This window comes from Musa acuminata, chromosome BXJ2-9 (assembly GCF_036884655.1).
Source record: "Musa acuminata AAA Group cultivar baxijiao chromosome BXJ2-9, Cavendish_Baxijiao_AAA, whole genome shotgun sequence".
NCBI classification, from domain to species: domain Eukaryota; kingdom Viridiplantae; phylum Streptophyta; class Magnoliopsida; order Zingiberales; family Musaceae; genus Musa; species Musa acuminata.
In genome coordinates this window covers 12,328,407-12,355,974 of record NC_088346.1, presented here as the reverse complement: position 1 = coordinate 12,355,974, position 27,568 = coordinate 12,328,407, and the positions used below count along the sequence as shown (strand labels likewise).

Below are 27,568 nucleotides of genomic sequence, written 5' to 3'. Positions count from 1 at the left end.
GATTTGTTGCCCTTTAAAAAAGGCATGGCAGCGTAACTTTCTTGGATCTCGGATTCCAGCTCATCCAACTCTTCTCGTCCTAGGGAGTTGGGAACCCGCTTACGTACACCATTTTTTGTTGGTCGTTACTTGTAATTGCATTGGACCCACATTTTCTATCCAGTGGCCAGAAAGGTGAAGGAAGCGGGGACGAATTTAAAAGGCCACGCCAGGCCCGATTCGCTACGAGACAAAAGGAGCATGACACCAACGAAAGGGAGGAGGCATTGACAAGGACGCCGCCCTCGTCGAGCATCGCCATCGAGCTCCGCCCCCATCGACGGCCATGGCGACTGAGGAGGTGCAGGTGATCCACTCCTGGTCGGCCCCCAGGTCCCTCAGCACCAGTCTCATGTACTCGTTCGCTCAGGTTTTCCCCGCTCTGGTGCTCCCCTCCGTCCAATCTTTCTTCTTTTCTCTGCACCCGCCAAGCGTTCGATCGTGGTCCGGTGGTTGGATCGACTCTTTTCTTGATTCTTGGGCACGTTATTTGCATTGCCACCGGATTCTGATGGCCTGCCGGTCCTCATTCTTCTTTTCCTGGTCCAGAGGGACGACATGCAGGTGGTTGATGAACCTCTTTATGCAAACTTCTTGACGGTCACTGGCTTGGAGAGGCCCTACCGCGATGAACTCCTGTCCAAGATGGTAATGAAGAGAACCCTTTTTATACTTTTTGTGAGGTGATGAAAGATCCAGTGCTAAGCATTAAAGCACGGGGATCGCCTTTTCCTCTGTGGTTTGTTCTTCGGAGTTAATCGAATAATAATCTTGTGTGGAATCTCTTAAGTAGTTCTATTGATTATCCATCTTTTAGCAATATTTCTTCTTCCGTTGGTCTTGCATTCATTTATCCATGCCTTCTTTTTGGCTTTGCTAATGGCCTTCACGTTATTCTGTTAGACGATTGATGTTTTGTTTCTGTTTCTTTTGTTAACCGCTTCGAATGTGATGTAGGATTCCGATGGAAATAAGGTAGTCAAGGAAGTGATTTTTGGGCCCGGAGAGAAGAAATACCGGTACTGCAAGGTACCATAGTTTCCATCGTTGTCACCCCCTGCATCAAACTGCTAATTAAAGTTATGTTGGACCTTTTGAAGCAAATTCCATCTTTACTTGCTACATATATTAATTTTCGAATTATGTTAAAAGAATTTGCTAGAAGTTTCAGGGTGACCATGTTTTTACAGTTTATATTGCAGGAATAACTTGTATTTGTCAGGTAAAAGAAGTTAATGTTATGACTTTATGAATAATATCTATTATTGTTTATTATCATGGATTTTTCTCATTACAGTGGAGTCAGCCATAAAACAAAACTTGTGAATCTGAAAAGGTAGAAAACTAGAAATTATGAAGTTGTTAGAGTCGAGTAATGCCAAAATTTTGAGCAAGAAATTTTACCTCTTGGTTATTTGAAGTTATTGTATGTTTAATGAGCACTGCTTATGTGCCTTTTAACATGGATTAGAATGTATGAGACAACATTATTTACAATTATTGTTTGTTTCTCATTGCAACTATTGGTTAAAGTTTCAAGAGCATCTTACATGACATTTCATAGTTAGATTGTCAAAGATATGATGGGACAATTTGAGCAGCATATTCAATGTTGTTTTCTATTTTATGATAAATAGTGTTGTAGGCTACTGTCATCCAGTTTGTAAAAGAATCAACATCAGCTCAGGAGAAAGGTGAAAATGATATGGGACATGATGTTTGATTTCTAAAGAAAGACCCAGTCAATAAGAATTGCATGCTTTGTTTGTCTCAAGAAAACTTCCAGATAAGCTAAGAATGTCTGAATATCATATTCAGTGATGTTGGATGAGAAGAATTCTAAGATCAAAGGGAGGACAAACTTAATGCAAGGAAAGATCATAAGGATTATAAAAGATAGGAATCAGTGGTGACCATCTTCAATAGCATGAAAGGAACGACATAAAGTTGATGGCATCCCCTTTTTCTACAACTAGCTCCTAACATATTGGTTCACTGCTAAATTTCTCTTTTCCCATTGTAGGAAAACAAGTGATTGAACCATTGAATACAATGGATGTGACTGCAGATTCATCCAATCCTACTAAATCTATTGATAGCCACTTTTTTAACTATACTTTTCTATTGATAGCCACTTTTTTAACTAAATCCTGCTAAAAGGTTGGACTAGAGAATTCTAAATATCGTTTGACATCAATACAGGATTTACTTCAGAACATGGAAGTCTAAGTGAGTATTAAATTGAGGCATGACCAAATGCTAGATAAACATATGTTAAGCCTATTTTCATCATGATTTGGATTAGACTCTACAAATGGATGAGATGAAAGTTCATCTGATTTGATTGTGCTTGATATGGATTGACCTTTCAATCTCATAATCCAATTAGTTGTACATTCAATCACCCAATTGATAAATCAGATCAGATATAGATTAATGTTTCATTTGGATTAATTATTCAACAAGATGGAAAATTTGATGAAGATACTCGTCAGAGTAAAAACTGGCGTTTCATGTACATTGAACTTGAGAAACTTCAATCTAGTCCCACAGAATCAAAGGCCAAAGCTAGGTCCCAGACCAAGTGCAAAAGCGTGAGGTGCAGCAGCATAAGCTTGGCTTGTCTTGTCCAATAATTTATGAGTTTTATGAGAGTGCGTTGAAAACAGTAAACATGTCTTAGTTTTTGTCTACCTCAAAATAGAGTAATGCATCAATCGATTTGAATTATTTAATATATCTTATGCTGCGATATAATCATCTATTTACATATGCTCGAATGACCCATCCTTATATAAAAATGTAGTTAGCACTAGTCCATATATTTATTTTGCAACGTGATCATTACCATCCAGCAGGTTCATTGGAGCTTACATATGATATGAACTTCATCAAAAAATGAGAAACATGGCCCTTTGTAGTTAAGTCAATAACTTTCTTCGCCTATTTCTTTAACCGGCCGAAGAATTTGGACCAGCCTGACCAACAAACTGGTTTACAAATTAACTGTTATGAAAAAATGATTCTTCTAGTTGACTTTGACTGTGAAAGGTGATGGATGTATGCATGCTTTCTCTTTAAAGAAAGCACAATTGTATTTTCTTAGGTTTATCCATATTGGTCTTTAATTAACTCTTGCGATATGCTTACCAACTAGAGCAAAAAGCAGTCATGTAACTTAATGCTACTACAATATAGTGTTTGAAATGAACTAATTTGATAACCTTCTTCGAAAAGCTTTCAAGTTCTCTCTATATACTTGTCAACATGAAATTTCTAACTTGGCTAGTGGGATTAGTATCATGAGTTTTTTTTTAAGTATCATTATCTTGTTAGCATCCAATTATCATGGTTCTTATATTGATTCTCTGTTTTTGTAGCATATGGCAAAGCAACGACTTCCGAATTTGTCGAATGATTTGATGAGGAAAGGAAAGCATTTTATATTGATACGTAATCCTCTTAATATCTTGGTAAATATCACCTTGTGAAACATGACTTTTCCTTTTGGCCTAGCCATAATTTTCTATGCAATTTTATATTACTCCAAAATCTAACTATATAAGATGTTTGATTATTGATTAGAGAGGATTTACTGAAACTGGTTGATACTAGTTTTTGTAACCTCTTAGACCACCATGATACTGGAATATTTTTGCAGTACACTGACATTTACCACCCAGTATTACCAAATAAAATGATGAAAAAATAAAAAGTGAATGACCTTATACTGGTAAACTACATGTTTTGATACTGATATTTGGCCAGATCATTAAATATTGGTTACTATTTATAAATCAAAGGTTGTGTAATTTCCAGTATTGCCTGTCATCTTTCAGCAAATTTCTCCTTAGGAGACTCTATTGGAAGGATGTTTTAGGTTAGCCTAAAGGTCCAGTGTAACTATAACTCGATATCGTCATCTCATGCTCATCGTGGTTGTAGGGACATTTGTGTTGTTAAAATTGGTGGTCATATGCTTGTTATATTGGAATCCAAAAGCAACAGTATTTTTCTGAAGGCTTGCAGCCATCCTGTGCCTTTAGAGAGTAGGCTTGTTCAGGAAATTTCAGAACATCAAATTTGGAAGTCAGTGGTATTATGTGATAAGGCACTATATTGAATTAGGTAACTTCTTGTGGCATTTCAGATATTGTATGAGTAGAAAACTATCAATATTTTCATTAGGAATATGAAATTACTAAATTCTGAGAGGCAGATCCAAGACACGATGCCCATTGTAGAGCTTTACATAGTAACTAACAATGAAACACAGATTATTCAAGTTATTGAAGCTATTGAACAGTTCTGAATTAATCAGACACTGCATTGTTGTCTCTTGAACATTATTCAAGTTTAACAGAGAGTCTTTCCAGGTTAGAGTCCTTTTAATAATTACACATATTGGTTACTTGTCTGAAGATCTATAAACACATTTCTCAGATATGCTACACTGGATTTATTTTAATTGCAATATAGGCTATTTGATATTGTGATAATTGATTACATTTTAATCAGTAATGATTGGCGTGGATATATTCAGGAAACAAAGTTTCATCCTCTTAATATGTTTGCCTACTCATTTGACAGTGTGGTTTTTGTATGTCATCAGCAATCATTCAATAAAGTTGTATCACCTTCATTTCTTGAGCTGGGTTTGGGAGATCTTGTATCGATATACAGTGAGCTTTGTGAATTGAGTAAAGCTCCACCTATAATAGATGCTGATGATTTACAAAAAGATCCTGAGGTTAGTTTGCTTCTTGTTATTGTGTTTTTAACATAAACTTCTTCATCATTTGTTTAGTTATAATACTGCTAAACTATCTTAAGGGACGTGCCTTTGGTGATAGTACTTATTGTCTTTTTTATCTTGTTTATGGAAAGAAAGGCGGGGCCAGAGATATTGAGATCAAGGTATACAGTTTCGAATGAAATCGCCTGGTACGGGCGGTACATACCAGTCCGACAGGAGTCTAGTACTTGGACTACTCGCTACCGGGCAGTATTTTTTTATTTATAAATAATATATATATATATTATTTATAAATAATATATATATATATATTATTTCGGTGACGTCACCTTGCCTAGGGAGAAGAGAGGCGACATCGCACATTTTTTTAATTTTATTTATATATAATATATATATAAATAAAAGATTATATATATATATATATACCAAATAATATACCGCTCGGTATACAGTACCATACCGTACCGTACCGAAAGAAGGTTGAAATTTCGGTATGGTACGATATTTCAATCCTTGATTAAGAGATCCTAAATTCAAGCTAGCTGGAGATTCCACCTTCAGCTTAGCTTGAGAAATTTAAAGATATTACATATGATTTAAAGAAATTAAAGATACTGGTGATAGTTATTTGGTATAAAACTTCAATTTGGACCAGAAAAAATACTAAGAAATATTTGGCTGAACAGTGAAAAACTAGTTGATGGACCAGAATCAGCATCTTTGGTAGATTCAATCTTATTGTTCAATGTAACTGTGAGTCTGCGATAGTATCTAAAACAATATTGTTAAAGATTTTTCTTTCTATTTTTATTTGATAAATGGATGGATGATAGAAACAGAGAAAAAAAATATCAATGATATATGATTCCAACATGTATGGTCTATGAATTACCTCATATTAGGAAATGTGATAAAGCATTAATACTGAATGACTATAAATAATAAAGTGATAAGAATAATAAAGAGCCTTGGGTTAATAAAAGTTGTGGAGATCGATTCTCAAATTTTGTTGGGAGCTCCATCAAAGAGTTCAGAATTAACCATATTAATGGGGAAGGTACAGAAACAATGAAACCTCTGAGCATAGGATCTTACTGAAAATAAATCCAAATAATTCATTGGGTGGGATCGTGGAGCATACCGAGAACAAAATTGCTTATTATGAGTACTCATGAATTGAGCTAGGAATGAAACAATAAAGAGTCAATATTTGCCCATGAAACCTTTATTTTTTGAGATTTCACTATAATATTTTGACATCATTTGTTGAGTAAAAATAAAGGAGCTCGTACATACTTGATAGTTCCGCTTATGAATACTCCACTGATATGAGAGGTTCTTAAATGTAAGTTGAGTCCCTGGTTCCCTAATTGATTGGTCTTCTCTAAATTTGACCCAGTTGCCATGAGTAGGACTCTGAACATAACATAATTGTCTGATCAAAGGTTCTCAATTTCAGTTTATATTGGTGTATCGATGTGTACCGGCATTATGCCCAAAAAGAGTTGAAAACCTCCAAAAATACCTGGAGGTAGTGGTCCAAAAATGCTGATCGGTATGCCTCGGTAATGGTCGAAATCCGGGGCGTATCGATCGGTACACCTCGGTAATGGTCGAAATCCGTGGCGTACCAACCAGCACGTCTCGATAACGATCGGATTTCAACCATGTATCCTGTATCGCCCGATACGGGGTCAAAGATCACCCAGTAGAGGGCGGTCCGCGTACCGCTATCCTCTTAGACTAGTACGTACCACCCGTACCAGGCAATACACATCGAAATTGCGACCCCTGGTCTGATCCAAGATGCACTATTGCAAGTAAAGGGATTTAAATACGAATTGGTTGTGCTCGAAAATAAGCGTCAAAGAAAAACCAACTTATGTCCACTTTTTCAACTCGACCTTTCTTTCACCATTAGCTCAGCTTCTCTCCACTTGGAAGGCCAAGCTGATGATAATCACAAGTGCTTTTGATGGACTAGAGTGGTAGTTATAGGTTTGTGATTACCACAATGCCACTTTATGTGACAGAAAAGTCTATTCCAGTGAATTGGTTGCTAGTAGTAAACATCAACTTTTTCATTTTGGGATTGCATTTGGAGTTTCTAGACTCTCGAACACATGGAGAAGTTCAATCTAATTTCCTATATTTCTCTTTTCTGGTTGTTAAAATTATTTGTCTATTTTAACAAAATGTTCCATCTTAATATGGAGAGACAGACATTCCTTTTATAATCTAGATTTTAACACAATGCTTCAACAACACAAGGTTTTAATTTTATTTTCATATCATGTTAAACTATTAACACAGGTGGCAGATTATTTTCTTAGCATGCTTTGCAATATTCAAGTGCTTTTAGAAAAGATGGGCCACCCTGTATGGTTGTCACAACTTCCATTTAGTTTCAGATGAATTTGAACATGTCTATCACTAGTTTCTCATCCATCTCCGTGGTGTTGCTAAATTTCATGATTTCATGACAAATATTTGCCTTATGTTAATCATTCTTGATGGAATTTAATTTCACTACATTGCAGACTGTCCTGCGTGGTCTTTGTCAAGATTTGGATATCCCATTTCAGACATCAATGCTCAAGTATGGTCATATGGATTTTTGATCACTTGTTCTGAGTTGTCATTTATCAATTATAATTACTATGATGATGCTAGAAGTATATACTCTTGCAAGTATTTAAGATTACAAGCTATTGTAATATATTTTTTTGTAAATTAAAATCTGACTTTTTTAGTTGTAATGCATAGAAATTTCAGATTTTAGGCTTACAGTGTTAAACTTCTAATGTACAATGTAAAGGTTCAATTCAGAAGAATGAATTGGTGTACAAATTACAATGAATAATATTTCATGTTGTAGGTGGCATTTCATACTTCATCTTTGGCTCCCATTTGCTTGTCATATTCCTTCTTTTCCCTTTTCTCTGAAATTACCATTTAGGTCTTTTCCTATGAAGGTCTGTCTTCTAATATATTTTTTTGCCTTTAAATGTTCCATCTTTATTTTCTTAAAAATATCCCAATGACTGTTGTCAAGATTCTATTTGAAATGCATATCCATTAATGCTATTAATTATTTCTTCACTATTATTAATTATAGTAATATATAGCTATTAGGTAGTTGCTTATAACCTATGGCTTTCTATTTAGTGTTGGCATCACAATTAGGGTGCTTCTATGCGACCTAGATGACCTAGGTATGAGTCACAAAAACAGCCTTTTCTCCTTATGGGAGTAAAACTATATGTACTGATCCTCCCTAAACCCTGCACTGATAGAAGTCTTGAGCGTTGGACAATCCTTTTCTTACCTAGAATGAGAACCTCCTCGTTCTTATGACTTCATTCCTTGTCTATCAAATTATCATGTATAACTTCAGATTTGTATATTACCAACTCATCACTTGTAGGCAGGCTAGATTATGACATTCCTGTAAACATATCGACCAACTTCTGTCCTTTTTCATAAAAGCACCAAATGTGGAAGTTATAATCTAGCTGACAGTCTTCGATTTGCTTCACTAGCCTAACTCATCTAAAAATGATGCAAGAACCTTTTTGGTATTTGAGCCTAGTGTGATGAAACTTAGAGAAACAATTTTAAAGTGTGGCCTTCCTTTATTACTTTTCTTGGAAAACTATGTAAAAAATTTTACAATAAAGCATTTAGCACATATTCCCTACTTGTACTCCATCTTTTGACCCACAACTATTTGTAACAATTATTGAACAGAATTTAACTGCCAATTCAAAACTTGGATCCAAACATGAATACCTTAAGACATAGATTTGATCTTCTTAAGGAAATCAACCACTTAATGAACAGTTACATAGTTTTTTTATGTTTTTGCGTAAAATGTTATTGAGATCACGGTTATTGTATAAGATGATATTGTTTTAGAAACTATCGCACGCATCTATCTGAGGGAGGTGGAGATTTGTTTCTTTCATCTTTGTGACCATGTTGAAGGAAACAGTGCAGCTACCCAGAATTAATTCACGTACATAGATGTGTTGTCCTCTATTTTGTGACCACTGAGGAAGAGGAAATAACATGAAAGTTAATTGTCATTTAATTTTTTTTACTTTGCATTTCATCATTTTTCATTTATGAACTATTTCTTACCTTCTAAGTTAGTCTACTAAGATTATTGTTTTTGGTTAAGATATTGGACTTTACTCAAAGTAGGGGAAAAATTGCTTAAGAATATGTGTTTGTATGTAAACATGAAGAAATAATCAATCTGTTGTGTACTGACATTCCACCTCCCACTTGGTTGCAAGAAGAAGGCAAACTTGAACATAAACTTAAAACCTTTGCCTTCCTGTTGCACTCTATGAAAAGGCAGAATTACTTTCTTTATATTTTTGTACACCATCACTCAGATATAAAGTATCATGGTTTCCATCTTAAAGAATAAATATATCTTGCTTTCTCAAGGTTAAAGTATGCTTAGGAAATCTTCACTGTTTTTTTAAATTCTAAAATAAGAAATGTATGTGTATTCTTTTGTCATTTGATCTCTTCTTCCTCATATCATGGAGTCAATTCTTAATTTGCCTGGATTTACAGGTGGGAAGCTGGTCCAAAGCCAATTGATGGAATTTGGGCGCCTTGGTGGTATGGGAGTGTGCACAAGTCGACAGGTTTCAAAAAACCACACCTGTATTCTGTGGTAAGAATTCCACTTTCAATGTCTATTGGAGAACCATGTTTCTGTATAAAGATAGTTATTTGTCCCCATATTTAAATTTGTTGACAGCTGCACTTGTGTTGATGCAGCTCATATTGAAAAATTGTTTTGATAGGGAGATTTAGAATATCTTTTAGTGTATTTGATTGAGTTGGATATACCATTTGGAAATGTGCATAACCTACCGAGAGAAGGATGGCATGGACAGTAGAAACTCATGTTGAAGAACTCTAATTTATTATGCAGAAACAAGTACAATGAGTGTAGTAATACATAATGCCACAAGAGGATGGGCAGAGATGTAACTTCAAGATTGTTTATGATAGCCCAACGAGCCAATTTGGTTTTGCTGATTGTACAAGAGTTTCAACCAACATAGATACTATGATGAAATGAAGAAATGAGGACCTAGTTGTTGACAAATCTTGGCATCACATGATATTTGGTATTTGCAATATAAACTGATTAATTTTTTAGTTTGTAGCAAGTCAAAAGATGTGGAGACAAATAAACCTGCCAGTGTCAAGAGGCACTTCTAATGGTGTACATGCCTTTCATAATATATAGGTGCTTGTAGTTGGTTTAGCATTTGTGAAAATTTCATTTCGATCCTATTTTTCTTGATAACAACTTCCTTTATTACCATTTTTTTTCCGTAATTACATCTTTCCCTTATGCCAAACAACTGGTAGACAAAAGATAATATTTGCTTGAGAATTTTTTTGGCATTTTTTGTAAAGCCACTGAAAATATAATATGATAAAAGAATCTTCTATTTTATAATTGAAGCTACACTCATCAGTCAAGGACAAGATTTATTTCCATGCACCCCTAGTCTTCTTCTTCTCACTTCTGCTCCACTCCTCTTCCTCACTTGTAATTAGTGACCCTTTGTTTTCCTCCCCTCTTTGTTCTTTCAGCTCCTCTACTCATATCTGCTCTCAAACACACAATTTGCCTTTTATTTTGTAGTGAATGGTATCTTCCTGCTAGTAGTTTGTTGTGACTTCCACTGTTTTTATTGCAATTATCTGAAAATAAAAGTTGGTCTCTGTAATACATTTGTTTTGTTGAGTACCTACTGTTAGTTACTTGTGCTTCAGCATTTTAAATCATATTGGATTTAGCTCTATCTACCAAGAGGTTAAGGTTTTGATAATCAGCCACAACCCCGTTTCATCAGGCAGCTGCATTTTACATGCTGCCAACACTTAAGGACCAACTTCATGCAGAAACAGGAGTTCTTAAAATTCTGAGACTAGTGACTCAAACACAGAGCTGTTAATCATCCATCCTCTTTTACACTTCTTCGGCACCCAATCCTCTTTTCTGATGATATGAGACACCAAGCAGATGAGGCGATGCAAAGCAACGATTGTTATCAAAGCTCTAACAGCATGAAAATGTAACCCTGAAGTGGGTTTGAAAGCTCGAGACTGTTGGGACTAAGCAGTCATGTTCATGAGGAAAAGACTGTCAGTTTTACATTTTAAACCCTTTGCGTAATGAGGATGGGCTTGAGTAGTTGTGGATCATATGGGTGAACTATTAAATTGAGAACTTTGCAGTAGGCTACTTGGTCATGTAGGCTGGGTTGCTCTATAAGTCTATATAATGTGTGTTTTCATGAATGTTTAAGGGCGAATTTCATTTTTTTTTCTTTACACAATTGTAAAACTACTTAGGCATAATTCTGAGCAAACTGCAATTAAACTTATTTGATTAAAACACTCTGAAATACAATTTATTGCTGAGTCAATCCCCACTTCTGGCCTACTACTGAATTATAGTGTAATTTGTATGGTGATTAAAAAATAAAAACTCTTCTGTGTTATCTATGCATAGGTTCCATGGTCACTTTGCTTCTGGATTGATTCAGGATTTATGTCAACTTTTGTTGCCAGCTACAGTAAATAGAAACACCTAAATCGTAGTTTGCATCAAATTCTGTTAACTGTTCATGCTTTTTTAATAAGTGGCCATAGTCCCAAAACCATTTCAAATTATACTGTCTTGTGTATTGCTGTACATAATATGTACTACCGTCGAACAATTTGCTGATTCATTCTAGTATGGTTGAAATCAAGGTCTGCCATATCGAATCGTACCGCTTGGTATTATAGCAATATACTGTAGCACTGTAGCAGTACAGTGCACTATTGTACTGTTATAGTGATAGTACTGCATCAGTATACTGTAGAAATATACTGTAGCAGTACTACAGTGCTCGATGCATCTGGTTGTACTGCTTGGTACACCGTACCGTACCGGTACCGAGCCCAGGTCGAAATACCAGTATAGTACGATATTTCAAACCTTGGTTGAAATATTGGTATCATTTGCTGTAATGCTTAAGACCATTTGTCCTTTTTTTCTGACATTTAAGTGGAAAATTTTGGATGTTTCTCATGTAAAAAAACAATGCAGACTTTTCCAACTGAGTTATATGACCTGCTAGAACAAAGTCTGCCTTTCTACAACATGCTCAGGCAACATTGTAGGAGATTGGTATCTTCTCTGCATCCTTCATTACCTCTTCCTCATCTTCCTGTCCCAGCCAATGAAAAGTTGCTTGTTTGGGTTGGTGATCAGCTCTTACCTCGTGAGAATGCCAAGGTGTTGGAAAAATCCTGATTGTCATTTCCTGTTACATTTATTCAAACTGCTTATTTCATTGCTTTATCTGTCTAATCATGTTGTTCTTAAAGGTGTCAGTGCTTGATTCAGTTGTACAAGGTGGCGATGCAGCATGGGAGGGACTTCGTGTATACAAGGGGAAGGTTTTTAAGCTTGATGAACATTTGGATCGGTATGTTTATTATCCAGTTTACTTCTAAGTTCTAAGATCCTTTCTTAAACAAGGTGACAATGGGTGCTTAGATAATATGTTCTCGTTTCTCATTTTCACTCTGTATACCAGATTGTTTGATTCAGCCAAAGCTTTAGCCTTTAGCAATGTTCCAAACCGAGAAGAGGTGATATTTAAAACTTGTTGCTGTAATGCTATGCTGTTCAACCTTATAACAAGTGTTATTTTTATTAAAATATTAATGGTAGCTTTGGCATTTTTTGGAAACGAAATAGAGTTTACTTGACATGTTTACATCTTTTTGATTCACCCTTTCAGATAAAGGAAGCTGTCTTCAAAACACTCATTTCAAATGGGATGTTTGATAATGCTCATATTAGACTCACTCTAACACGTGGCAATAAGGTAATTGCCATAGTGAGATTTCGATTATCCAACTATACTTTAGATATTAAATGCATCTAGAATTTATTACAGTTTATAGCCAGAATTTATCTTTAAATAATGTTGTATTGATCTCCCATAGGTTACATCTGGAATGAGTCCGGCTTTTAATCTTTATGGATGCACTTTAATTGGTAGGCTTCAAAGTTTCTCTTTTAGCATCTTTATTTCTTGGTGTTCATTTTGCATCATCTTTATAGTTGTTCCCATTTATTCTCTTGTTTTCTACTCTTTGAGGCCTAAAATAAACATGAACTGGTTTTTATGTGATCAGAACATTTGGGTTTTAATGCCCATGTAATGAAAATTCACAATCTTAATGTATCAGAAATTGTTTCTTTGGGTAATGCAGTGCTTGCTGAGTGGAAACCACCAGTCTATGATAATTCAGGCGGCATAAAATTGGTTACTGCAACCACTCGTCGTAATTCTCCAAATGTAAGTTAAATATAATGTTGTGGTGTTGTTCGATTTTATTAGATGTGTCCTTTGCTGAATCTTGGTTTCATTTAGTGCACTAAATAATTTGAAGTATTTAACCTTTCAAGTTAACAAAACAGATTGAAACAACTCCAAGTTGTTCCAGTGATCTACGGTGAGCATGATAAATTTGCCAGTACTTTATACTGTATAAGCACAGATATGTTCAATTAATGTGTTACTATCATTAGTTCTTATTGCATTGAAATGGCAGGGCTTCATTATAAAAGGGTGATGATTTTTCACAAAATTATTGCACATCTGCAAATTTTCTTATGTGTTTCTGTAATGTTCAAAGGGATGTGATCATCATTGTCACCTAAATCTTTTCTTATGTGTTTCTGTAATGTAGTGCAACCTCAAAATTTTTGGTTCAATTTCTTATTTTCTTGAAACCTACCAAACTGCATATTTATGTTTTACATTTTTGGTTCTATTTGTACTCAAAGCTCAAGTTACAGTAGTATATTTTCTGTTTTCATCAAATTTTCACCATTCTCCTATCCATTATTTTATGAGAACATTAAGAATTCTATTAAAAAAGACACTATAAATTATATTATGTTGATAAACAAGTTGAATGGATGATGATTATATCAAGTTCAAATAAAAGTAAAATGAATAAGCCATAAAAACTGGACACACCATAATATTTTTGTTTGTCTTGTTTTTGTTTGGTTTCAATTGTAAAATAGTTTGGTTGGTTCGAAAAATTCTCTAACCATTTTTATTGGTATAGAAATTCTGAATGATCATGCCAAACCAGACAATATTAATGTAACCAGGTTTTAATCCTACTTCATTAATAATTAGAACTGGTCCAGATTGTTAGGTTTAGGACTATCTCTTTTATTTTATTGTATTTTAGGACTTATTATTGCTTGTGAAATCTGATTTGTTATATCAGGATCAGGTATTATTGTCTATAAACTATTGCATTATCAGTTATCAGTAATTTGTTCTAGTTTAATTCGAAGTTTATTTGGAAAATCTGTTACATTAAGTTTTAGACTAATTTTAAGTTTAATTGGTGTGACTGAAAATAGTCTGTGGATCACAAGAATCCTATCCACGCAACAGCAGTGCTACAGTAATATAGTGTGCGAGGTGGAGTTTCATATCTTATTTCTGAGGATCCAACTATTGAAAGGAATTAAATTCCCCATAGAAAAGTGACCAGGATCAGATTAGCCTCCTTGGCAACTACCACAGTGTATGGATGTATAATAAGAACACCATCAACACCAAAAAAACAGTTCAGCTTGATCTCAGAAGCATCATCAATGATCAAACAATGGAAAGGGAGGAAAGGAATTTAATTTTAGTTAGCCACCTTGTCATGCAAACGTTGGTGAAATTTGGTTCATTGTTGGAATCAAAATTGGTAGCAGAACTAAAAAATCTTTGAAATGAGAATCAAAATGACCAATTCTATGGCAAGTTTGGTTTGTGTACTTTGAGATTGAAATGAAATGGCCAAGTTTACATATTTGGTTTATGATAATCAGTTTCAAGATCTGACATATATTATCAATTTATTGTATTTTACTTTTCTATGTAATAAGTTCATATCATTGTTATTGCATGTTATTATATTTTGTAATATTTATGTTTTTTCTATAATTATAGCCTTTATATTCAGGCAAGGTTTGCAATACCGATGTGTACTGCTCCGTATAGGCAGTATGTATCGGTTCGACAAGGGACCGGTATGCGGACTGCCCTCTATCGGGCGATACCATAACCTGACCCCGTATCAAGCGATACATGATCTGTATTGGACGGTAATGATCGAAATCCGATCGTTATTGACCTGTACTTTTCATATTTCAGCCATTACTGATCAAGGGCTGAGATTGTCATATTTCAAACGGTTAAATTGATCATTTAAACCATAGGAAAGGGTTTTCAGACCCTTTCCTCCCCCCTCTTTCAACTTATATCACTCTCTCAGTGTTTCACTCTCAAATTCATTCTCACTCACATCTTTCTCTCGTTCTCACATTTTCACTCTCGTAAACTTAATAAAGCTACGGCTTGTGGATTGGATCAAACTTGGGAGATTAAAAGGAAGATCCCTCTAGGTCTGAACGTGGCGGAAGGAGTCAGGCAACATCAAGTTAGACTTCTCAAGGAACTAGAGACACACAATCGTCGCAATCGGCCGCCTAGCGTGCAAAGGCAAAGGCAATAGCATCAATCGCACCGTTGGAAAGAATTGAGTCGGGTGATGAAACATCTTCTCAATCGCATTCAACAACCCGCTCAATCCAAAGACATGACAACGACGTGGACAGTAGTGCCTCAACTAATGATGGCTACGATGCCGAGGTGTCGATGATCCCATCTACATAATTTGAGGGTGGTGCATAGACTAAGGAGTAGTATTTTGTATATGCCACCCAAAATTCAAATTATAGAACTCGATGAAATACTAGTCAAATTTATACACGGAAGGGGAAGGGGAAGGCGGTGGATGATTTTGAGTAGATGCGACAGAACCTATACAACGTAGACACAAAGCGAAGCTCATCATATTCAAAACCCTATTCTAACTTATTTTTGCTAAAATTATACTATATTTATATTCATTTCTAATTTAAAAACCCTATTCTAAATTTTTTTTCTATTTTTTAGGTATTTTTGGAGGTTTTTAAGCTCATTTTGGGCATATCGTCGGTATTCCCTAGTATACTGTTAATACGCCTCTGTACGTACTGTACCGAGCAAGGCTCAATACATTGGTATGGATCGAAATTGCAAACCTTGTATTCAAGTTTATATTATCTTTTACCTATACTCCGTTCTACCTAGGATTTGTTGTACCAATGCGTACTGCTCGGTACGGGTAGTATGTATTGGTCAGATAGGATATTGGTATGCGGACCGCCCTCTACTAAGCGATATCGATCACTTGACTCCATATCGGGCAATTCGGGGTCTGTGCCTAGCGGTAACGGTCAAAAATCCGATCGTTAGCAACCTATATCAATCAGTAACTGTAATCACATCAAATATTTAAGTTAGGAATTGATTTTCTTTCCTTACTTGTTATTATAATTTAAGGAAATCCTAATCTACTTCCTTGTTTGTTGATATGAATTAAGGAAATAACTAGTAAGTATTCCAAATATGATGATATCATATTTGGTAGTATATTAAATGGAAATAATTTATATTAAATAAATACGAAAATTAAAATTTATTTCCCTTAATAGAGGCTCACCTCCTATTTAAAGGGGAGGGATCTCTCTCTCCTTCGTTCCTCACCTAGTCGAGCCTGGCAGCGGGAGGAACAAGGAGTTACACCCTGTTGACAAGAGAACGAGGAGTTACACCCTATTGACAAGAGGTAGGTTTTCCCTACCTTTCTTAAAAGTTTTAGCTTTTATTTTGATTCTTTAAATGTTGAAAGTTTTATAGTTTGAAAAATGTGTATCAATTCTTTAAATGTCAAATTTTTTTGTATTAAAGTAATCAGTTAAAGTTTTCAAAATATTCTCTGACCCATGATTAAGGTTTTTATTGTAGAATTAAATATGTTAAAAAGGTATATGTTTTATATGATATATTTTCTGTATTACAGTTTATCTTTAATCTTATCTGGATTAAAATCTTGTTAGACTAGAATATGTTATCTAAAATCCCTTTTTGATATTCTTTGATCTGAATTTTAAAATATATTATTCTGAATGATTTAAAATATGACTAGAATATGTTGAAATTTTATGTGTTGAAAACATGATTTTTATTTGAATTTAGAAAGCTATTTCCTTGTGTTAAAAACTTATCTCCTAGTCCCTCTTTTAATGTCTTATGATTTCTAGTCAAATTGAGAATGTTATTTCTTTGTATTAAAACTTTTCTCTTCATCTATCTTTTAATGCATTATTATGTTTTCATATATGTTGTTAATGGGTATATGCTATGACTAGTCCATGGGCTAAGGCTGGATCAGTTTTATGTAATGCATGCTCAATCATGTATAATGCACATGATCAATAGATGGACTGGCTCAATCTAGCCCAATATTATTGTTGAACTTGAGCCCAAATATTGATTGAATTAAACTATACTTGATTAGTCTAGATCAATTCAGGGTGATTCCGAATTGATTGACTTATTCAAGTTAGTTTAACCTAAATTGAACTTAATCTAGTCTAAATTATACTAGTCTAGGGTGGTTCCAGACCAGTTAAATAAGGATTAGAGATCAGTTCAGTTAGGCTCTAGTAAATCGAGTTCAATTGAATCGATTAAACTAGAGTTCAAGCCAATTGAGGGTTAATTTATATTATTTGATATTGATGATTTTTGAAAGAGACGTTTTAAATATGTTATTTCATCCCGAAATGGATATGACCAGTGTGAGATTATATTCCTGCCAAGAGCAGGTAGGGCGATTCCCTTCGGGGATTAGCGGGCCGTCAGACGTGGCGGCTGGACGGTTCCTCCATCCGCTGTTGGGAGGAACGTGTCCCCACTTTGGCGGGTGTGGGACACCACTCCATCCGCTGTTGGGAGTGTGATATGAGTTTGCCTCCATCCGCTGTTGGGAGAACACAAACTCATCCCGTAGGATAAAGCCTCTCCATCCGCTGTTGGGGGAGTGCTCCTTCGGGTACTTGATATACGCCAATGGGATGATTGATTGAATTTTGGTCATGTATTTATCTTGATTTGACTTTTGGGGTTCCTACTCAGCGTTGCTGAATTTTCTTTGTTTTTGATTTTCAGAGCAGCCTCCCTCTAGTACTAAATCGGATTCCAGTGGAGAGCGAACATTCCTCTACCGCTAGGTAGAGCCACTTGGATGACTCTTGAAGTTAACTTTTCTATTTGTAATTTGATGAATAAATGAATTGTAATAAATGGTTATAGATGATGAATAAAGTGATGTTTATTTATTTGGCCTGTGTGAAAATATATGAAAAAAAAAAAAAAAAAAAAATTTCAGGATGTGACAGTAACGATCGAATTTTGACCATTACCAATCAAGGGCTTAGATTGCCCTATTTCAAATGATCAATTTGATCATTTGTAGCTTAGAAAAGTGTTTTTAAATCCTTTTCTCCGTCCTCTTTCAACTCATTTCACTCTCTCATCACATGTGGTTCATGATGATTAGACTACGACTATCACCACATTGATGTACCAATGGCATACGGTATATTAGTACACTATGCCGTGAGATCAATTTCAGGATTGAGTTCGACAAACATATCATATTGATATACAGATACATATGATTGAGGATCTCGATCCACTACTCGTGGAATTCCATCATTTTATTTTGTGATAGAACCAAGTATATCCATCGATTGATTACTTAATTCATTTGAATCTTAAAGTTTAAGTATAAAAAATAATCTAACAATTCAAATAATTTATTTGTAGATAATTCAATACTAATGAAAAGACGATTCGAAATGTACCAAAAAACTACTCAAAACCCGAAAAAGATGTGGCACTATTCTTTCCTAATTTATATTATTTGCTAGAATTATACTAAATTTATATTTATTTCTAACTTAAAAATCCTAATCTAACTTTTTTTTTTTTTTTGGGTATTTTTTGGATTTTTTTAATGATTTTAGGCATACTGTCGATATGCCTCGGTACGTACCATACTGAGCAAGGCTCAGTGCATCGGTACGGACCGAAATTGTAATCCTTGGTTCTACGATTTTGTTTGTTATTTATTATTTTTTAGGTTTAAATTATTTAAAATTATCTTTTTTGTATATATAATATTCTGTTTTTATTTGTTTGTATTATTGATTATATTATATTATATCTACATTCTTATTTTTTTATTTTCACTTTATTTTTTAATCTATAGTTGTTTATTTTATATTATTTGATATGCACATTGTGTTATATTATTTAATTGCATATTATATTTTATGTATTTTTAAATTTATATTAACCTGTACTTGTGTTATTTAATTTTATATTAGTCTAATCATATTGTAGGGAGGGTCTCAATATCATAATATAATATTTCTCTAATCATAAAAATTCCAGGTCAAAAATTAGAGTTTGGGTTCTAAGGGTAATTTGATTTAGCTTCTTTAATATGAATGAGAATGTGATGACCTTAATCCAAACATCAATAGTGGGAAATAATGATTTCCATTTCCATTTCTTGTCCACTTTTCATTTTACAAGTTCGGCGATCCTTCTATGACCACATTATATCCTTGTGACTAGGTTTAGTGTCAAGATATAATATAATATAATCAATAATACGTACCGGTTTAATTTCGAATAATACTGTCCGTACCGATATTATATTCTTAATTTAGTTCAATAGGTCTGTTGGCGTACTGGTACGTATCGCCCGGTACAGACGGTATTATTCGAAATTAAAATCGTTGGTCAAGAATAAGATATAGGTAATACTGTAATATATTTATCATCTACAGTTATGTTTATTGTTTAACCCCCCAAACCCCAAATAACACATTTAACTTGTCAGGCTTAGGAGCAATTAATTTTTAAATAAGAAAACATTTAATTTTCATTGACAATGTTCAGAATCTGAGCGTCAGATCATAGATTTAATTGACTAACCTGAACAAACATATCTTAGAACCATTTGTGTTCCTATTTACTTTCCATTTTATTAAACAGAATCTTAGCTAAATCTCAGAAGCATGATCAAACCAAGGGAAATGTATCAATGATATAGACTCCAAATTTAAGGAGTTTGTTTTGGGCAGCTAAGATCCTATCCAGATGCACCTAAAATGTTCAATTGGTTTGAGATAAAGTATATGAATAATATCTTTGGGCTGTGGACGTATCATATGATGAGAGTTTTGGTATCATATGATGAATCAGGGTAGAGTCATGGCCTGAATGTCTTTTACATCTCTCTTTTTCTTTTGATCTCTTGTCCCTTCTTTCTTTGACACCTTCTTCTGCATCATAAACACAGCAACACCTACTGACATCGACTTTGAAAACTAAAGCCTAATATCTACATAGGCAAGTTTAGGAAAAGGCTAATTGGTAGGTTGAAGATCTATCTTACAAATTCAAATTGGAGCTTGAACCCAAGAAACAGCTCTGCAGAATTCCTGGAGACTCTATAAGAATCTATGAGCAAATGACAGGCTTAGTCTAAGGGAAGCAAAGTTCATCTCAAAGGGGTAAAATAAGCAAATTAGCCAACGAACACAATGTTCAGCAACCTTTTGAAGTATTGCAATTTTCTTGAATTTTATGGTTTTATTGTTCTGGGAGATTTCTTTTCATTATCTATCCAGTGATGGAGTTTTACTAGGTTACAAATGAAACTTGAAAATTGATTTGTCATTGTATTCTGCTTTGGGTGTATAATGATAATTACAATGACTGAAGAAGCAAACCACTGTTAGTAATTGGTATTTCCTTTCTATCCTTACTCATCGTAAATTTTTTGTCTTCTTTCTTATTAACATTATATAATTTGAACTAAATTCTTTCATCTTATTATGTTTTGTGCTTAAGATAATCTGTTTGCACCTTTCTTCCAGAGCATAGACTCCAAGATTCATCACAACAATCTTATCAACAACATATTGGCCAAGGTTCACTTTTCCTTTGAAATTCAGCAGCACTTCTCTAGTTGTTTTTTTTTTCAGACCACTTTTCTAGTTGTTAATTCTTGGTTTGGTTTAACTAGCTCCCATATTCTACAGATTGAAGGCAACCTTGCCAATGCAGATGATGCCATCATGCTAGACAAAGATGGTTTTGTCTCTGAAACTAATGCCACAAACATTGTGAGACAGTTTTTAATTAGTAGATGTATCTTAATTTTTTTATATACAAAAATATTAAAATGCATCAAATCTTTTTTGCAGTTTATGGTAAAGAAGGGGCACGTATCCACACCTCATGCTGATTACTGCCTTCCAGGCATAACTCGGGCAACTGTGAGTTCCATCATATTTATTTCTGAGCTCTGCCAATTGTTAGTTTTCAAATTGAAAGAAGCCTCAACATGTGGAAAGACAAAAAATTTATTTCATGGGAAAAGCTTTCTACAGAGATGGGATAAATGTTTCGTGGAAAATCTTTTATATCAACTATAAAAATTATTAGGGAAACCTACTTCATGTAGAAAGATAGAAGTGCTTTTAGAGAATTATAATGTTTATTCTTCCATAATTTAAGAAGATGGGATCATCTTTCATATTATCAGACCTGACAGTCAGCATAGCACTTATATAAGTTCTGTACCAAGCATTACCTAGTAATCTTTACCCAACTAGGTAGCCCTACAGACATCCCTAGTTAACTCGGTTATTTGATATGACTAAATGACATCTGCATCAGTCACCTAAGATTCTCTCTCATTATGCGGTATGATTTATTTGATATGTTGGAAAATGAAAAGATCCAATATAAGATACCCCAATTATTTTCATAATGGTCCCATCAAAAATAAATTAAAAATTGAACACGAGATTATATGATGAGAAGTCTCATTTTAAAATATACCATCAAACCTTAACTGCAACTTTACATTAATGGTTATAATCAAGGTATGCAATATCGTATCGTACCAGTGTTTCGAGGTTGACTCGGTACAGTACCGACGTATCGAGCGGTACACCAGGGCATACCGAACGGTACACCAGGGCTTATCGAGCAATTTCCTCTTACTGTAGCAATATAGCATTATTACAGTGTAACACTGTAGCACTGTAGTACAGTCCGTTCGGTAGCGGGCGATCCGCATACCAGTATGCCGTCGGACCGATATGTACCGTCCGTACCAGGCGGTACCATTCGAAATTGCATACCATAGTTATAATAATTAAAACCACTTTACTTGGATAAGCTAAGACCGCTTCATTTTAGAATATGTAGTCATATAATAAAAATATTGAGCAGTTTGATTGCTTGAAATCTTTCTTGTCCAGTCTTGAGGAAGATAATATTCAGATGTTCTACTGATTCTGATACTAGTAATGCATAAGAAGTTTGGGTCAGAGAACAATTTTGAACTAGCATTTATTTTAGATGTATATCATGATTTTCCTCCTTGATTGCAGGTTATGGATCTCGTTATACAAGAGAATCTAATTCTACATGAGCGACGCATAAGTCTATCTGAGTTTCATGCTGCAGATGAGGTATGCAATTTTTTATTTTCAGAAAATGAAATATTGGTCCAAGTGTCTGATATTTCTTTCCTTTTCCTGAGTCAAAATGACTGAATAACCATATCAAAATGGTTTCTCCATTTTGTAATCACCTGAGTTCCATGCTGTAGATGTGATATGCAAATATGAAATCCAGAAACTTGGTCAAATTCAATCAAGTGTTTAATTTATATTTCTTTAGTCATAGTGATTGAATAACCATATCAAAGTGGTTCGTCTTTTATTAGTTTTACACCTTGTCAGCTATCAAGATGATTATCCTTCTAATATGTAAATTTTATTTTTCTGTTATTTATGTTTTTAATACCTTTATTTCTTTGTTTGCTTGAGTTGAAAGCATTAAGGCAAATATACATGTTAATGTAACTGTGTGGCGATCACCAAACTGAATCTGCATTTACCTGCCTCATATGAAGATTTTATGGTCTCCTACATTAAAGAGTGCTGCAAGAATAGCAGGAAAGACAAGTGTTTTAAATGCTCTATTGATTGGTCCCAGATGCAAATAATGCAAAAGTCAAATCCCCAAGGCACATATAGAAGCTAAGGATATTAAGGTGAATAAATTAGTAAACCTTGGAAATTTTAACTTGAAAGAAATATCACAGGTAGTAAAAAAGCTATGGTTGTGGGCCATGTGACATCAAACTAGAACTTAACATTTGTCTATACAGAAAAATTCTTGAGCACGAAAAGGGCATGAGACTCTCATAAATGTTGGGTCTGGGGAGGGTCAACATGCGTAGGTGTGATTTAATTGACTCGAACCCTGGTCTCCCAGGTTGCATAGGTGCAACCTTTGGTTGTCCCAAGGTTTGTCCTCTGAAAACTACCTTGGAACATTGAGAGGAAATGTGTCATAAAGAAATAATATCAAACAATTTGAAAAGTTGATTGCGAAGGTTTACAGGTTTTATTCAATAGAATCTCAAATTCTCAACCATGTGGTGGAGCAACTACATGATTTTTGTGTTTATAGGGTGGATTTTCATGTTGCCACTGCTCTTGTGTGGTTCATGTGAAGTACATGCCCAGAAACAAAAATGCATCTTTGGACAGATGAGCTCAATTTGAAAGCCATCTTAAAACTCTTGATCTTATTTTTCTCCTTGTATGGACTGTGATGTGATATTTGGTTGTTTCCGTATTGATGGAAAAGGTTTACATTAATGAGTTAATGATATCGATGATAGATTGCAAAACAGATGTAGTTCTCAGTCATGTAACTAATGAATGGTTATCAAGTATTCAAATGTATGCAATCATCAGGAAAAAAATAAAAGCTCTTTGAGGTGAACTGCAATGTGATTAGACAAAGTCACTGTGGACTCTATTGTTCCATGAAATGATCATATTGCATGTTAATCTAACTGGCATGAATTGAATGTGGTGCTTGTTCAGTATGATTTGAATAGCATAATCTATATTTTCTTCACATAAGGTGATTAGGTTGCTTCCTTCCATGTGCATACTAATTGAGTTTTTTTTGTAATATCAATTTAAAATTGCTACCAAAAGCTCTACTGGAGAGCTTCAGTGCACATCTGGTTGTGACCTTCAGTACTCATAGCATGCGTGTTATTACTTACTTAAAGCTCCAAGTAATTCTTATATGAAAATAGTAAGCCTTTAGGTTGGTGATTTGGTTAAAGAAAAATGTATTTTTTCTAACAACCAGTTTTGCGATTTTATTGTCATGATCTCCTGCTTAAGTATGATCAGAAATTGAGCTGTTTGAGGATGTCTAGATAGTGGTTATCTATTAGGCTTTGGCTTGTGTCATGCAATATCAAATGTCCAGTTACAGCATGTTACTGTTAGAATTGAGTACAATGTGAAGAAGGATTATGAATTGGGATTATTGGAAAAATATTATTGTTTAATGTTACTGGAAACTGCATTATGAGATAATGGTTATTGAATAACTTTATAATGGATTGTATCCACCAGAAAGATATAAGAACTTTAAAAGTGATTTGATGTTGAAAAAGTAGCACACAAATTCAGAAATGAGGACTACATAAAGTTTGATTAGCCTTAAGCCTCCTCTGTCTGTTAGCAGGTCATGTCTTTCCAGTCAGGATGTGAGCCCATTTTAAATAGTTCACATTCGATTATTTGGTCCAATTTGAATCCACATAAGTCAATAAAATATGCACTTTTGATGAGTTCTATGAATCATATCAATTGAAGCTCTTGAAGCATGGCATGATCTAGAAAATCTAGAGCTAGGAAATCTCAACCTTGCCACTCCTCTCCTGAAATAATTATTTGTGGCCAGACCACTTGCATGCTGAAAGGAAATAGGAAATAAAATAAAATTTACAACTTTGCTAATAAAACCCTCCCTGGGTGAAACATATTTGGCAAAGCAACACCTAAGTTCATAGTGTGATACAACCAGTGTTATAAATAACCCATGGTAGCACATAGGTGGTAGAAGATCTTCAAATCAAATGGCTATAGTGGGACACTACATGCCCAAAGTGCACAACTAATGTAAATTGTGATTTATATCACCAAGGAAAACCTAGTAACTTATCAACAAAGATTCAAACTCCAAAAATCAACCGGTGCATGGAAAGTAGATGTCATATATAAAATTAGTAAATATGTGACATGATCAACATCAAAATTTTATATAGTCATCCTATTTTTGTTTAATCAGTGTAGGCTGGTGCCGTGGAGTGGTAGTAGACAACGGTCAAGGTTCAACTGTTTGAAAAACAGGATACTGTGGAATTGGGCATGAAGCAGTAACTATACCAAGTAGCACAATTGGTACTATAGTAGTCACTAGACTATCACAGCAGCTGCTATCAACTTAAAGCTCTTTAGTGCTTACTGTGGTGCCTGACCCTCTAAAACTGAACTATGCATGCTTTTCAGAACAGTGGTCGGGAGACTCTGGACCATGTGCTTTTTGGAAGCCAATATTTGACTGAAATTGTTGGTGTTAGGGTTTTTTTTATTTCATCAAGGGTTTTCTGGCATATGCCAATTTAATGACTCTAATCCTAGTATTTTGCAAATAATTATCAAATTATTACTTATGAAATGTAATGTTTTACCATATTGTATCACACCAACAACACAATTTTATACTCTGTTGTATGATGATATTTTTCTTGCACATTATTTTGTTGACTTAGTAATGACCCTTTTTCATCACTTTAATTGCCAAACTTTCATTCTTGAGTGGTTATTTCCTGTTGTCCTCTAATAATCTTTATGACTTGATAAATATATCTTCAAGCTTTTTACCATATTATATCACTCCATTATTCTTTTTTTTTTCAAACTTTAAGAAGATTGGATTTAGTTGTTGCTAATGTCAACTCTGCTTGATGACTTTGTATTTATCATTTGTAGGTTTGGACAACTGGAACAATGGGTGAACTTACACCAGTAAGCTTATATTGTATCTAATTTATTTTGTTAAATTTTATTCTTCAAAAATTTTATTGACAATTTGTTATACATCTGTTGGTTGTACAATTTTCTAGCTTGCTTTTCTAGTTTAACAGTTTAGTAGAAAGACTTGGATACACTCAGGCGTTGACAGGGGAAAAACTGTTCAGTTTAAGCCTGGCAGACATCAATGAAAATTAGAATAAATCGATTTTAAGTGATGACCCTAAACTCAACCAGTTCTGAAGCTCCTTGCCAGTGTATCATAACAAGGGCAAATATGAACAAGATCAATAATATACTGCTTTAAGTTCGATGTATGACACTTAAATTGGGGTTCTAGATAGTTAATCAGTATCCAAACATGGATAATATACAGAAAAAATATATTAGTTTCTGCATTCTCCTAACCTGTAATACAAGGCAGAATCTTGTAGCTTTAAGTTTAAACAGATTGTTTTGGGATAACTTGTTTCCCAAGAAAGAAGAATATTTGTGTGAGACTTGCAATTGGATGATGAGATATATAATATGTCGGTCATTGTCGTTTATCCCCAACATAAAAGATAAGACTGAAAGCATCTGTTCTAGGGTGCACTTGAGTTTAGCCAAATCTACATACTTTTTATGGACTGATTAGTTAATGTTGGCCTACAAGTTTCGCATTTTTGTTAATATTTTATTGGAATTTAAGTTTTATAACCACACAAATGGAACTCCAGTGATTTTTTTTCTTTTTCTGTCAGCTCAGTGTTCACTGTGAATTTAAGAATGGAATTTAGGGACCAAATTCCTTTCCTAGGGCTTAATTGACTTGACTGGTCATAGTTTTACCTTTGAGTGTCCCATATGTGGTCTAGATCAAGTTACCTTTTCATAATGGTTCTCAGAATAAATAATTCATTTTACGTGAGAAAAAAAATGACAGGAGTTGCTTGAAACAGGTGGTGATGATCGATGGCCGCGTGATTGGCAATGGAGAAGTTGGTCTGATCACGAGAAGAATACAAAATGCCTACAAGACCCTGACCGCAGAACTTGGTGTGCCAATACCCACGCATGCAGATGCAGAGGGATAATGCCATTAATCTGACTGGCTCTGTTGTAGTTTCTCTTATAGCAGCACTTTTCGTTGGGTGGTTTCTCCCCCACAACATTGAATCCTGCTATTAAACATGGATAATAATGGGTTGTCTCTCAATCCTAGTTTGTTTTACTCTTTTTTCATCATCTGTTATGAATTCTTGGATTCCTTGACAAGGCTAGAATGTATTATAGTCATGCACCTTGTATTAGGATTTGAGAGAGAGAGAGAGAGAGAGAGAGAGATAACTCAAATGCTTTTTTCTTTTCTTTTCTTTCATTCTTTTCATTCCACTCTTTCCATATTTTCCACCATCTTCATTTATATTCATGTTTCTTTTGCTTCTTTTTTTTTTGACTGATTAAGTAACCATTTTGGTATTTTATTTGGGTTTAGTAGTTGCAGTCCTAGTCTCGGTTCTAGAATCGTGGGAACCACCATCGGTTCTGTTGGACTATTTGGGTTTCGATTCTGAACCTGAATTACCTATTTGAATTTTTAATTTTTTAATTTTTTCTAAAATATCTTTCCGATTAATCGTTTGTTAAGTTATTAGAAATGGTAGATTTATCATTTGGAGGGACATTTGATATGTAGATTTTTTTCTTTTTTTTATCTGATCGATTTGGAATCAAACTAGAATTGTGTTTTAGATTCTAAGAATCGAAATGGA

General features: G+C 34.4%; 1 protein-coding gene across 1 annotated transcript; it reads left to right on the top strand.

Moving 5' to 3' along the window:
- Nucleotides 1-250: 250 nt before the first annotated feature.
- On the top strand, nt 251-27,038 carry LOC103998223 (branched-chain-amino-acid aminotransferase-like protein 1). Its single transcript, XM_009419638.3, has 19 exons — nt 251-409; nt 589-687; nt 997-1,068; nt 3,420-3,512; nt 4,652-4,789; nt 7,336-7,394; nt 9,386-9,488; nt 11,934-12,122; nt 12,215-12,315; nt 12,427-12,481; nt 12,634-12,720; nt 12,842-12,893; nt 13,112-13,197; nt 20,763-20,816; nt 20,928-21,011; nt 21,093-21,164; nt 22,290-22,370; nt 25,773-25,808; nt 26,756-27,038. Exons 1-19 carry the CDS (start codon nt 326-328, stop codon nt 26,888-26,890), a joined length of 1,680 nt encoding a protein of 559 aa, XP_009417913.2. The 5' UTR covers nt 251-325; the 3' UTR covers nt 26,891-27,038.
- Nucleotides 27,039-27,568: the final 530 nt, after the last annotated feature.

Excerpts from the sequence above, each read along its gene's own strand:
- LOC103998223 (XM_009419638.3), top strand. The coding sequence starts at position 326 with ATGGCGACTGAGGAGGTGCAGGTGATCCACTCCTGGTCGGCCCCCAGG. Across the intron at positions 9,489-11,933 it reads AACCACACCTGTATTCTGTG|ACTTTTCCAACTGAGTTATA; the intron begins GTAAGAATTCCA and ends AAAACAATGCAG. Across the intron at positions 12,721-12,841 it reads CTCTAACACGTGGCAATAAG|GTTACATCTGGAATGAGTCC; the intron begins GTAATTGCCATA and ends GATCTCCCATAG.